Below are 14178 nucleotides of genomic sequence, written 5' to 3'. Positions count from 1 at the left end.
ATACGTTGCCATTCCTGGAGACTCAGATGTTGTTCCTCTGTAAACTGTAAGTGTACTGTCATATCCCACCCTTCAAACCGAAACACAACTGCTTCACGGTAGAAACACGAATGGGACAGAGGTACCCAAGCAATCGATTTTTGTACAGTCCCCCTTTGGTATTATATAACAATATCAGTTTGCAATATATATATAAAATAACTGGCTCTTAACGCATTCAGCCGCCTGTCTGTGTGACAAGGTGAGCGCGTGGTGCACTTGAGAGCGCCTGTGCAACAGGTTGCACTCTGCGGTTCACCGGGCGAACTCGCCTCGTACCGTAAAAGGTATTGTGGGGAGCGGGTTTTGTCAATGACGCGTCCTTTTACAAGGCCTTGGAGTGTTTATGAATTAATATTCTCTTGTCTGTATATATATTATATATAACCCGATTTTTTTTAATGGATGACAATGATAATTATTAGAGGAAGGCCGTTTTCGACGATTGTTTCGACTTCATCCGAAGTCTTTTTCAGGCCGTATATTATTAGGGGAATATTTTCTTTTGTATATACGACTAGTTCTTTTTTAAGGTTCCGTACCAAAAAGGTGCAAGGGAACTTTTACGGTGCGACTTTGTCTGTTCGTCCGTCTGTCTGTAGCTACTAATGCTATCGATTTGAAATTTGAAATACTTTTACATATTATACGTTCGCACATATTGCAATGGAAATAGTTTAAAAATATTTTTATTTTCTTTGGTAGGAAGTTTAAAATGGATAAACAAAATTTCAAAATTTACCTATCAGTCTAAGTGGAGTATCATATAAGAGTTTTATTTGTACATTTTATAACTGATTTTTATACAGCGTAGTTTTTTAGGTATAATCTAAAAGTATGAGAAAAAAAATTTAAGCCTCCTTATATCCGAATTTTCTGAAGCGTAAAATCCAAAATAATTACAGCTTATAATGGTATACGTAAATGATACGGGAAAAATAAAACGATGTTTCTAACTAGTACCGTTTTTGAGAAATTATCAAAAAACCTTTGGAAGCAAACTTGTTATGCAGTTCAGTTTTAAGCCATAGTTACGGCTAAAAATAAGAAATTACGAATTGCAGTGTCAGTAATAATAATTATTAGGTGTTAATTTTGTCAGAAAAATGTTATAAAGGTCATTTTATGTCGTATGCATTTATGTACGGAACCCTTGGTGTGTGAGTTCAACTCACACCTGACTACTATTTGACATTTTGAAGTCGCTTACCAGACTTCAAAAAGTAGGCATTTCTCAATTTGGTTGTTTTTTCTGTTTGTTACTTCATAATTTTGTTAGTTAAAAATCGATTTGAAAAATGTACAGATTGGTCCAAATTTTGTCATTCACGGTTTAGTAATGTAGTTTTTAAATCAAAATTTTTGAAATCACAATTTTTACCGTAATTGAATTCAGTTTTATTTTTTATGAAACAATCTTAATTGCTAATATAAAAAAAAATTACATCATCCATCAAAAACCTAAACCTTGAAAAGTACACTCCAATAAAGACATGTAATCGAGTCAGCAGCTTATATTACCGTTTACCATAATCTCCATTACATTGACAGTAAATTGACCCTTTCGTGCTTACGTGGAACTGCATCTCTTATGTAACATATTCTCGTTAGTACGTACCTAACATAAGATATTAATATTATGCGAAATGCGTACTTACTGCACTTCTATATTGTTGATGTAATCTAATTGCGCATGCGTACTTGCTACGTTCAAAGTACAGACATAAGATTTTTTTTTATGCAAAGTGGTAACCGTCGCCTATAGACATGAACAGTACCATGGACATAACAGAGTATACTGTTTCGCCCATGATACCCCCCATGCATTGTCATTCCCACCCTTCGAACCGAAACAGCCATGCAAATACAACTGCTTCACAGTAGAAACACGAATAGGACAGAGGTGAATAAGCAAATGAGTTCTGTACAAAGTCTCCCTATGGTATAAAATCTAAAATCTGGTATAAACTCCTATTGGCAGAAAACTAGATTTTGCTCGAAAAAGACTTATGTCAATCGTGACATTATTGAATCAACATTGAGCTGTTGATTGTAATCATAAAAGATTATCCCACAAAAAACCGACTTCAATTGTGACAAAACCAGTTTTTTGGTTTAGAAGTTAAACTACTGGACCGATTTTGATAAAATTTCTACAGGACCAACCTGTAAGTATTTCCTTTTAGATAAAAAAAAATCCAAATCGTTTTACAACTGACCGAGGTATGAGATAACAAACATAAAAAAAATATATATATATAATTAAGAACTTCATTGTTTATGAAGTCGTTTGGCAGCAACACACCTGCAATGCCGTAGGTGTTGTGGGTGACCATGGGCGGCGGTAGTCACTTACCATCAGGTGAGCCGCATGCTCGTTTGCCCCCTGTGTTGTAAAAAAAAAAGTCGCTTGAAAATAAATATGATTGGAATAAACAGCCAAATCTTATTAAAAACAGTAGGGTTTATTGACATCCACTTGTTTCACAGAACTAAATGGTTGATTTACAAAATGTACCATGAAATCGGTTCCCGGGAAGCTATGATACGCGTGACGGCGGAAAGCGTGACACTCGGTCGTGACTTGTCGATAGAAAACATTTTAAAGTACTATACAAAGGGAGTAAAAACAAGGTATAGTTACAACAAACCCAAATCTAGCGATAGTAAATATTCCTGACACTAAAGGAATCTCACTAAAATAATCGAATACAATTGTATCTAGACGATGTCAGTAAATAGAAGCTCATCATCATCATCATCATCATCATCATATCATCCTTCTACCTGCTGTCCACTGCTGAACATAGGCCTCCCCCTTGGAAGTTTTGCCAGTAGTTGCCACGCTTTGCAGGCGGATTGGCAACCGCAGTCAGACTTTAGAGATGTTTTAAGAGGGACACGCTGCTGTCCATCCCACACTCTCCCTTAGACGATGCTTACGACACCCAAAGGAAGTGGTGGCCTATCCTATGCCGGGATCATACAGCCAAAAGTGGAAGATAATTGAAAAAAAAAAATATGAGGCGTCTTAATAAGGGCGATAGAAGTTCAAACAATAATTTTAAGATATTTTGTCCGTCAGTATGTTAGTTCCTTCAATACACAAGATATACGTGCAGTATGCAAATTGGATGCAATTGAACAATTGTATTCTTGAAAGTTAAACATAAAATCTGATGTATATTTTATTATATATATATATATATATATATATATATATATATATATATATATATATATATATATATATATATATATATATATTATCAAAAAAATTAGAGATCCTTGCGAAAATTACATTAATCCAAAGTATCAAAAATTTCCCTATTAAAGCTAATATAAAATATTAGCTAAATTCCGCGGCTCCGCTCGCGTTAATCGAATAACATAAATAAATAATAATAAATAACATAAAGTGTTATAAGTAGGGATATACTCGTAACCTGCTTGTATTCCAAATTTCATTTAAATTCATTCAGTAATTTTTGTGTGAAAGAGTTACAAACATCCACCCATTTATCCATCCATCCCCTGTTACATAATTTTGTATTTATTATATTCATTGGATTGTATCAGCTGTTATTTGTCCCCTGCTGAACATAGCCTCCCCCTTAAGGGGGGTTTTGCCAGTAGTTGCCACACTTGGCAGATGAGTTAGCAACCACAGCTTGGCTTTTAGTGATGTTCAAAGAGAGATGCTGCTGCTATTAATAGGGCGAATTTATCTTTATATCCTAAAAAGGATATATAGAAATAAGGTAAGAGAAATCTTATTCTTGCGATGTAGGGGCGGATCGCTAGTAAAAAAATAATTTATTTACAAAGAATTGGTGAATGCCAGTAGCAGATCTTAAGTTATAGTTGTTTAGCAATATTTACCATTTCGGTGTGTAAATGTTTTTTTTTTTTATAATATCCAAAATAAGTCATAATAACATCAACAAAACCAATTACTTCAAATTACAATCACGAATAGTAAGTCAATGTTATGCCTTTGCAGTGTCAAATATCACAAATTACATCTATTCAAAAAGTCCGGGAAAGTACGAGACCAAGATTGGACCGAGTACGAACTGTATGCAGCATTATGTAGAATTAGCCTGTCAGTAGGGGCTTTGATGCTCTGGCACTAAAAATACACAATGGAATACCATTTACCATCCCCTTGAAATAAACGCTGCGACTACACGATCTCTCGTAATATACGAAGGGTGACGTACAATGAAATTTGTATTTGCTCATACAATGTACTTTCAACACTAACCATTCAGACATTAAAGTTCAATATTCTACAATTCAAATTTAATACAGATGTCTTTGTTAAACAGAATTTGAGGGTGCCTTCAATAGCTGATGACGTGTTATATTGAAAAAGTGCCTTATGATGACACCAATTGCTTAGTGCTCAAGCATTGTTTTCAAGAACTTGGGATAGTAAATATGTTTACGACTTACAGTCAGTTTAAAAAAGAAATTTCGTAAATAGATCCGAGCGAAAATTGGATCCGAGACATCATTTACGCAAAGCGAAATGAAGCGAAGCACCTACCACCTACCACTGCGTCACGTAGGTCGTCTGAACCATTGTTAAAAGGATAAAATCTATAGGGCTACCACTTCAAGGTCGATTCTCGGACGGCAAGCAGGATGCGCAAAAAACAGAAGCAAAAACATCTGGCTAACATCGCTGTGTTTTAAAACGAGTTTTGGAGTTTTTTTTTAACGTTATCGGAACATGTTTAATTGTGGTCCAGTTTTTGCTTCATGCACATAATAGTCTTTGGAAACATTCGTACTAATAGGTAGTTAGTAGAACATTGTAATTGGTGATCTGCAATTAGTTATTACAGTTTGGAGTGTAGACAATATCAATCACTTTTTTTTTTATATTCCTGCAAGTATTCGTATCCCATTCGTGTTTCTACCGTGAAGCAGTTGTGTTTGCATGGCTGTGTTTCGGTTTGAAGGGAGGAATATGGTGTGAATTTACAGGGTACAGAGGAATAACACCTGAGTCCTCAGGAATGGCAACGCATGGGGGGTATCATGGGCGAAACAGTACACTCTTATGTTCATGGTACTGCTCATGTCTATAGGCGACGGTTACCACTTTCCATCAGGTGGGCCGTCAGCTTGTTTGCCATTCTAAGTTGTATAAAAAAAAAAGTATAAAATTACGTACGAGTAGAATTTAAGAATATATAGAATATGATATAAATAACCGTTATAACTTTATCATATGTGTTTATATTATATTAAATGCTTCAACTATGTCTAAATCTATAAAAATGAGATTCAGTTCAATTAAACATAATTTATTCTTAATGTGCAGGGTCCCAATTTCTTATAGTCTATGTATCTAGTAAAAAATGTAACGAGGGTTGTCGTTGATTCTTTCTTCCGTTCGGTGTTTGCGCAAGCGTGTCTCTGCGATTACACTCGTATTTCTGTTATTTAGTAAATTATAAATTTACTTTCTGATTTAGTTCTAATAAACACACCGTTTTTGATGGCTGAAGCCATCAAAACCACGTGTGCCCAGGATCAAACATTATTTGTGTGGACAATGTATTGAAAACTGTATCAGAAAATTATTCAAATTGGAGGCAAATAAGTCTAGTTGTAGATACTGGCTCAAAATATTAGAATATTGGTAGTATTTGTAGAGTAGTTATAAATTGTAGGGGGAAAGGGATTGTTAGTAATGGGGTTTAAACGCGCCATTGCTGGCAATGCCACCTTATCAGGTAGACTTCTAGGCTATTTTCCTGGAAACAGTCGTGGTTAATTCTTCTTGAATTCGTCTGGATAGGCCAACTGATCTGCTTTCATACTCACCTGTCATCCTTCAATGGTGCCCCGTCAGCATATACGACAATGCAGGCGGGATTACCATTCTATTATCATCCATTAAAAAAAAATGTAGTCACAGATCGTAACCAGTAATGCCATATCTTCACCTTTTCAAATTCAATGATAGCAAGGCACACGACACTCGGTTGCATTGTGTGACAGGATGCAGGCGTGATGCATAATGATGCATTGCCCACATTGTGCGCATGATTGCAGGTTCTAACGTGCATGTAAGTACTCGGATCGAAACAATGCTACTCGATGCAGTACACGTAATTATTACGAATTTACCATGTGTCTTGTAAATTCTGTATCATACGGCCTGTCTGATGATATGATAGTATGCAAACGTATATATATATAGTTTGTATATATGCAAGGTGACGTCGAAATCATTCTTATAACAGCCATTTACTGTCCACTGCTGAACATAGGCCTTCTCCTTGGGAGGTTTTGACAGTAGTTACCACGTTTACCAGAGGGAGACTGTACAAAAGTCGATTGCTTGGGTATCTCTGTCTCATTCGTGTTTCTACAGTGAATCAGTTGTGTTTGCATGGCTGTGTTTCGGTTTGAAGGGTCAGATATTGCGTGAATTTACAGGGTACAGAGAAATAACACCTGAGTCCTCAGGAATGGCAACGCATGGGGGGTATCATGGGCGAAACAGTATACTCTGTTATGTCCATGGTACTGCTCATGTGTAGAGGCGACGGTTACCGCTTTCCATCAGGTAGGCCGTCAGCTTGTTTGCCATTCTAAGTTGTATAAAAAAAAAAACATTTGGCAGGCGTGTTGGCAATCGTAGTTAGGCTTTTTACCATACCATAGGGTTACCATTTAATTAACACCCTTAATGGGTGATAATTAAATGGTAACCCCGCCTACGCTATCGGTATAATGCTGGCGGGGCACCAGTGAGGGATGATAGGCGACGATGAAAGCAGGTCAATTAGCCCATCGTGACAAAATTCACTAGATTTAACTATGATGGTTTCTAGGAGCAACCGCGAGGAGGTTGACCTGAATACACCCTGTATTGCTAACAACGAGGCAGTTAGAATCCCCATTACTAACAAGATTTTGGTTATGTTATAAGAGAGACGCTATGCTACTCATCCCTCGACGATTATGTTCCCTTAGTCATATCTTACTACACTGACAAAGGAAGCGGTGGCCCATTCTATGGCGGCAATGCCATATATACCGGGGGGGAAAGGGATTGTTATCAATAGAGTTTGACAACCCCATTGTTAGCATTATGCCTTATTAGGTCGACCTCCACGTGGTTCCCCCTGGAAACCATCGTGAACAATTCTTGTTAAATTCGTCACGATGGGCCAACTGATCTGCTTCATCTTCACCTATCATCCTTCACTGGTGCCCCGGCGGTGTATACCGATAGCGCGGATGGGGTTACCATTCCATTATCATCCATTAAAAAAAAATGCCATATATACCAAGTGAAAATGAAATGGTCTTTTAAAAAAGTTTTATTTAAATAACTGATTATTTTAAGACGACGCGCTTATCTATCAAGTTACTCTTAGTATTTTTTTTTAATGGGTGATAATGGAATGGTAACCCCGCCTGCGCTATCGGTATACTTTGGCGGGGCACCAGTGAAGGATGATAGGTGACAATGAAAGCAGGTCAGTTAGCCCATCGTGACGAATTCCACTAGAATTAACCACGATTGTTTTCAGGGGGAACCGCGTGGAGGTCGACCTGACAGGGTGTATTGCTAGCAGTAGGTCAGTTAGGCCCCATTACCAACAATCCCTTTCCCCCTACTCTTAGTATTAGATAATTTATAGTGTTTTGATATTTTTCGATCTTTTTCATTTGAGAATAAGGTTCATTTTCGTAATGATTTGAATTTCATCATTATAAATTATTCGCGTGCAACGTGTACAAAAAGTTGTGTCAATAGTTACTAGTTTATCAACCGTCAATAGAGCTACCCTTGGATTAAAATAGACTAGCCTATACCAGGGAGCACACGCACGAAACGCCAGGTGCAACAACTATAGCGGCATGCATCTGTCGTCCTCGATAATAATAAAGACTGATCGCTACAAATATAAATTATTTCAACTTAAAGTCATTATTGCGACACGATTTTTCAAATATGTCCTTTTACACAAACCTTGTTCTGACAATTACAGAAACAGCAAAAAAAAAAAAAGAAAAAAAGTAGCTAAAAAGGTGCAGATGAATGTATATTTGACAATTGACTTTATATATCATAGATAGCTTTACAAGTGGGGGGGGGGGATTGTTAGTAATTAAATTAAAAATGTCTATAGACATGAGCAGTACCATGGACATAACAGAGTATACTGTTTCGCCCATGATACCCCCATGCGTTGCCATTCCTGAGGACTCAGGTGTTATTCCTCTGTACCCTGTAAATTCACTGCCATATCCCATCCTTCAAACCGAAACACAGCCATGTAAACACAACTGCTTCACGGTAGAAACACGAATGGGACAGAGGTACCCAAGCAATCGACTTTTGTACAAAGTCTCCATGAATTTTGAATAAACACTGAAAATAATAATTTTATTTATTTATTTAACAACTAAAATTACACTAGTTACCATTATTGAAATCGCTAATCTGCTTAGCAATTTATTGCTGAATATATTTCTCATTTATTTTTAAAAGAATCCATGTACCCTCTTATTCATAAAAACAAAAATATTCTACGAAAGGTTTGTAGAATATTTTTGTTTTTTTTTTAAATTACACTGTTTTGTCACTTTTCAAATAAGGAATTTAGCATCAAAGCTTACTTTAGTTTTGGAGGTTTGACGTTTTTTTTTAATAAGGAACTTTTTTAATATTTACAAATTTTCTATCCTAATATATTTTATAGCATGGGTAAATTCTCACGCCTTTATTCATAAAAAACATCAACGTCTCATAAATCTATTTAAAATAGATTTATGACACTTGAACTGTTTTGTCTCTTTCTTTTATTACATTCCCAATTTAAAAGAGAGTGATAACAGTTTAATGGCTAAAATAGTATTGTAGTAAGTATTAGTTTTCTAGTATATTTGTGTTCTTATTTTTATATCATAAAGGGGTTTAATGCACGGTTAACGACTTTTATTTCACTTGTATGTCTAAACTGTTTGTTAACTCTAAAAATTATTACCCGAATTTAAATAAAAATCTTCCACCTACAGAAAGCTATATTATTAGCATGTAACATGGGCTGTGTTTAAAAAAAAAAAAAAAAAAACTTCGAAACAGTGATGCAGTTTAGAAGTACAATTATAGTTTGATCATATCTCCCTGTCTCCCACATCGAACGGTGTCCCTATACAGTATGCTAATGGGGTCACTCAGCGGAATGCTCGTTATATGAAGTCAATTGGTCTCTTGGCCTGTGACCCACAAGTTATTAAGCTTCTGATGCCACCGCATTCCATATTCATACTATCTACCGCATAATGGACGCATTGTGCCTATATCTGAACTTGTATTGACACGAATTGAAAACTAATGGGTTTTCAAATATCAATGGTGCATTTGTGTTCTCAGAGACAAGAATGTCCTTTTTAGTTGCTTGTTATTAAAATTTGTTTGTTTTGTGTGTTTATCGATGCTCGATGCCAGGAGTTAGTGAAATTTTAAGAGGGACAGCATTCAAATCGGAATTCTTGAATTTGATATAAATAATTATAATTCAACATGATTTTTTTTTAATTTTATTTATTCATAAACAAAATTTTGTATTTGAATGTCATAGTAGATACAATAATTTCATACAGTACATAAAATATAAATTAAATTAAGCATAAAACAAATATTACAGTCATCTCTTAACATAATCTATATATATATATATATATATATATATCAAATTTATATATATATATATATATATATATATATATATATATATATATATATATATATATATATATATATATATATATATATATATATATATATATATATATATATATATATATATATATATATATATATAATTTACTATAATTAGAATTCGTCAATTGAGTACAGGCACCTTTCTAATAGTAATGACATCAATTTTGTCCTAAAGATATTTAAATGATTCAATAACTATAACTTTTCCCGAACAAAAGATATTTTGCATGTTCGATAAGCGATCGTTGGATACATCCTGTATGTAGTTATATTTATTATATTTTATTTATTTTCGTTGCCTTATCCTAAAGCGATATGACAAATCACAAACAAGGAAACTTCTATTCCTAGACGAAATAATTAGATATCATGTGTTATTTAAAACTCATATTACGCATTACGTTACACTAAATCCTTTTAAGATGTAAGCATATCTTATATGGTATGGCATAAGTAAATATTATTCATATGTCATACAAATTAGTACCTGTCAATTGTTTAAACATAACGTTCTTTTGGTAAGTTTATATACTTACAAAAATGTCTTTATAAAATCTATCTATACTTATTATAAACCTGTAGAGAGGTCAATTCTGTACATTAAATATATTTCCAAAATAACTATGACGGGGTGATTAGTGATCGATATTGATGCAAAATACTATAAGTTAAATTTTTGTCTGTTTGTCTGTATGTTTGTTATAGAAACAAAAACTACTCAACGGATTTTAACGAAACTTGGTACAATTATTCTTCATACCCCTGGCCAGATTATAGTATACTTTTCCTCACGCTACGATCAATAGGAGCAGAGCAGTGAAGGGAAATGTGTCTGTTACATCAAAACCACTGAACTGTGAGGAAGGACATAGGCTACTTATTTTACGAAAAACGACGGAAACGCGGACGAAGTCGCAGGCGACAGCTAGTATTAAATATAACACTTACATCACTTCCACGAAGGATGATTTGAGTAAAGAGCTTTTTTATATAATCTAAAATGGTAATTACCATCTATTGAAAAAGAAAATTATAGACATCGTGGTATATAGCTGCTCACTGCAGACTTTTGTACTGGTGATTAAAGTAAATACTAGATTTTTTTAACATAACAGAGTATACTGTTTCGCCCCTGATACCCCCCATGCGTTACCATTCCTGAGGAGTCAGGTGTTATTTCTCTGTACTCTGTCAATTCACTGCCATATCCCACCTTTCAAACCGAAACACAGTCATGCAAATAACTGCTTCACGGTAGAAACACGAATAGGATAGAGGTGGCCAAGCAAACGACTTATACACGACGTACAAAGTCCCTCTGGTATAATGGACTAATTGTCTAATTTTTTTTCATTACAGACGCACAAATTCTACGCGCTACGGTACTGGGGCTGTGAGTTGCTATGTCTGATCAATATCAGCTTGCAGTTGTGGATGATGGACAGCTTCTTTGATGGCGAGTTTCTGTCTTACGGCACCAGGGTCCTGGGATACAGTGAAGTGCCTCAAGAAGAAAGGTAAAATATAAAACTATTTAAGATATAGTCGCAATGTTTGTTTGTTTTTAACACTTTAATTTAATAATAAGCAGAAAGGTATAATGCGTAAATAATTTACAAAGTGAGTTGAGTACGTACTCATCTACACTAATATTATAAAGAGGAAAGATTTGTATTTTTGTGTGTATGTTTGTAATGAATAAACTCAAAAACTACTTTGCCGATTTCAAAAATTCTTTTACCATTAGAAAGCTATATTCACCGTGAGTAACATACGCTATATTTATTGCTAGAAAAGATAAGGGATCCTTATTAAAACTTTAGTAACGTAACTCAAGGTGTAAAAAAAATGCTAAAAAATATCTTTTGTCGCGTGCGCATAGAACAAAAGTATGTTGTACAATATTGAAGAAAATATCAATAACTACAAAAAACTTCGCAATACTATATGTCCAACTATTATCGTTATGTCACAATAATCAATATTTAAAATGTTGTAAAAATGTCCACCCGTGCGAAGCCGGGACGGGTCGCTAGTTCATTAATAAGCAGAAAGGTATTATGCGTAAATACTTTACAAAATGAGTTGAGTATAAAATATCATGGTAATAACAGTTGTATTCTGAACCGATACGGCATCGTAACCCTCGAGAAAAGAGCATATTCCTTTGTAAAAAACTGGCAGCACACCTGCAATGCCTTTGGTGTTGCGGGTGATCATGGGCGGCGGTAGTCGCTTACCATCAAGTGAGCCGCATTCTCGTTTGCTCCCTGTGTTATAAATAAAAACCTAAGAGATTTTTTTTATGTTTAACTTTCGAAAATTTTATAGAAATATATGAATGTTCTTAGTGATATGATATATTTGAAATTTTTGTGTTATAATTAAATCGTCGTGTCTTTTAAGATGAGATTAAGATGTGGCGCAATAAAATACTCGAAAAATTGAGAAATAACTTTATATTAATAAGAAATTTAATAAAATTTACAGAACGAGCTATATCTTTAACAATATAACAAACAATAGTATAATATAACAAACTATAGTTTTTATAAGATTTTGACAACGGATAGAAAAATAAAAAATGTAGAATGCCTATTACAAGTTTTAAAAAACAACGTTCGATGTTGCCTTTTGTCTTTTGTCAGGCACACGTTGATGTACTGCGTAACTATTTTTATACCAGCCCCCTTACGAGGTAGGCAGGGTGCTATATTTCCAATTATATGAATCTTTCACTGCTTTTGTAACTCGCTTTATATCTCAATACATTTTAGATACATGATACATATTCATTGGTAGTATAGGATCTATTTTACCAGCGGGAGACTGTACAGAAGTCATTTGCTTGGATATCTCTGTCCCATTCGTGTTTCTACCGTGATGTAGTTATGCTTGCAAGGCTGTATTTCGGTTTGAAGGGTGAGATATGGCAGTCAATTTACAGGGTACAGAGGCATAACACCTTAGAATCAGAAATGGCAACGCATGGGTAGTATCATGGACGAAACAGTATACTCTGTCATGTCCATGGTACTGTTGATGTCTATAGGTGACGGTTACCACTTTTCATTAGGTGAGTCGTCAGCTTGTTTGCCATTCTAAGTTGCATAAAAAAAAAAAAAAAACTATCTGATAAGGGCATGTAGGGTTCAGCCGTGAAATGAATCCGAGCTCTCCCTAAAACAAAAGTGTTGTGCCTTATTTTTTCAATTATGTTTAAGATCATAATAGATATCGTAACATTCAACCATGTAACGTACGATTAAGGTTCATTTTCCAATGTTCCAGATACGACCCCATGATTTACGTGTTCCCACGCGTTACAAAATGTACATTCCACAAGTTCGGTGCGTCCGGCAGCATACAGACCCACGACAGCCTCTGTATATTGCCGCTGAACATCGTCAACGAGAAGACATATGTCTTCCTCTGGTTCTGGTACATCATACTGCTAGTGGTGCTGTCCTTGCTGATTGTATACAGGTAAGTTGATATGATCTTTACTTCTTTTAAAAGTATATAATAATAATAATAAACTCTTTATTGCGCACAGTAGAGGTGTATACAAGGAGTATTTATACAGAATGTGCATATACAAAAGGCGGCCTTATCGCTAAAAGCAATCTCTTACAAACAACCTGGCATAAATAATGGATAAGTACAGAGAGAAAGGTAGATGGCGCAAGTCAGACACAGTAAATACATAAAAGGAATCAAACAAAATGCAAAGTATATATTAGAAGCATCCAACTACTGGAGCCTTTAATATAGTAAAATAATATATAAATACAGTTTATATGATGATATATCGAAAGAAGCAAAATATTTTAGCTGAATGATATAATTCTTATTGCCAATAACTATTATCGTAAAGCAGTTGTGTTTGCATGGCTGTGTTTCGGTTTGAAGGGTGGGATATGGCGTGAATTTACAGGGTATAGAGGAATAACACCTGAGTCCTCAGGAATGCCAACGCATGGGGGGGTATCATGGGCGAAACAGTATACTCTGTTGTGTTCATGGTACTGCTCCTGTTTATAGGCGACGGTTACCACTTTCCATCAGGTGGACCGTCAGCTTGTTTGCCATTCTAAGTTATATAAAAAAAATAAGTATACAAAACGGTGTTATTTATTGTATAGAAAGTACCTTTCTGTATAAAGGGCATTCTAGTTATCTCACTGAATAATGGAATTTATAATGTGTTTACAGCAGGTGATAAGGGGTTGTTTTGTCATATTGTTGTTAATTGTCTTGTTTGTTATCTTAATTTATGATGATAAATAAATATAACTGTCTACATAATTACTAACTATAATGATAAATTTTAAATATTCATTGGACACTTGATAATATTTTATATGAGACCTGGT

The 14178-nt window shown here is 34.8% G+C and overlaps 1 protein-coding gene across 1 annotated transcript in view; it reads left to right on the top strand.

Moving 5' to 3' along the window:
• LOC113522438 (innexin inx1) overlaps nt 1-14178 on the top strand; it is a 66820-nt gene that overhangs the window by 44910 nt on the left and 7732 nt on the right. The window contains exons 5-6 of the mRNA XM_026908114.3: nt 11162-11319; nt 13094-13288. Of these exons, the coding sequence (XP_026763915.1) occupies nt 11162-11319; nt 13094-13288 (353 nt within the window). The remainder of the gene's footprint in view (nt 1-11161; nt 11320-13093; nt 13289-14178) is intronic.

Source organism: Galleria mellonella, unplaced genomic scaffold (assembly GCF_026898425.1).
Source record: "Galleria mellonella isolate WM207_F2 unplaced genomic scaffold, CSIRO_AGI_GalMel_v1 utg962, whole genome shotgun sequence".
Lineage (NCBI taxonomy): Eukaryota > Metazoa > Arthropoda > Insecta > Lepidoptera > Pyralidae > Galleria > Galleria mellonella.
Note: the sequence above shows the minus strand (reverse complement) of the source record. Positions and strands in the feature narration are given on the sequence as shown.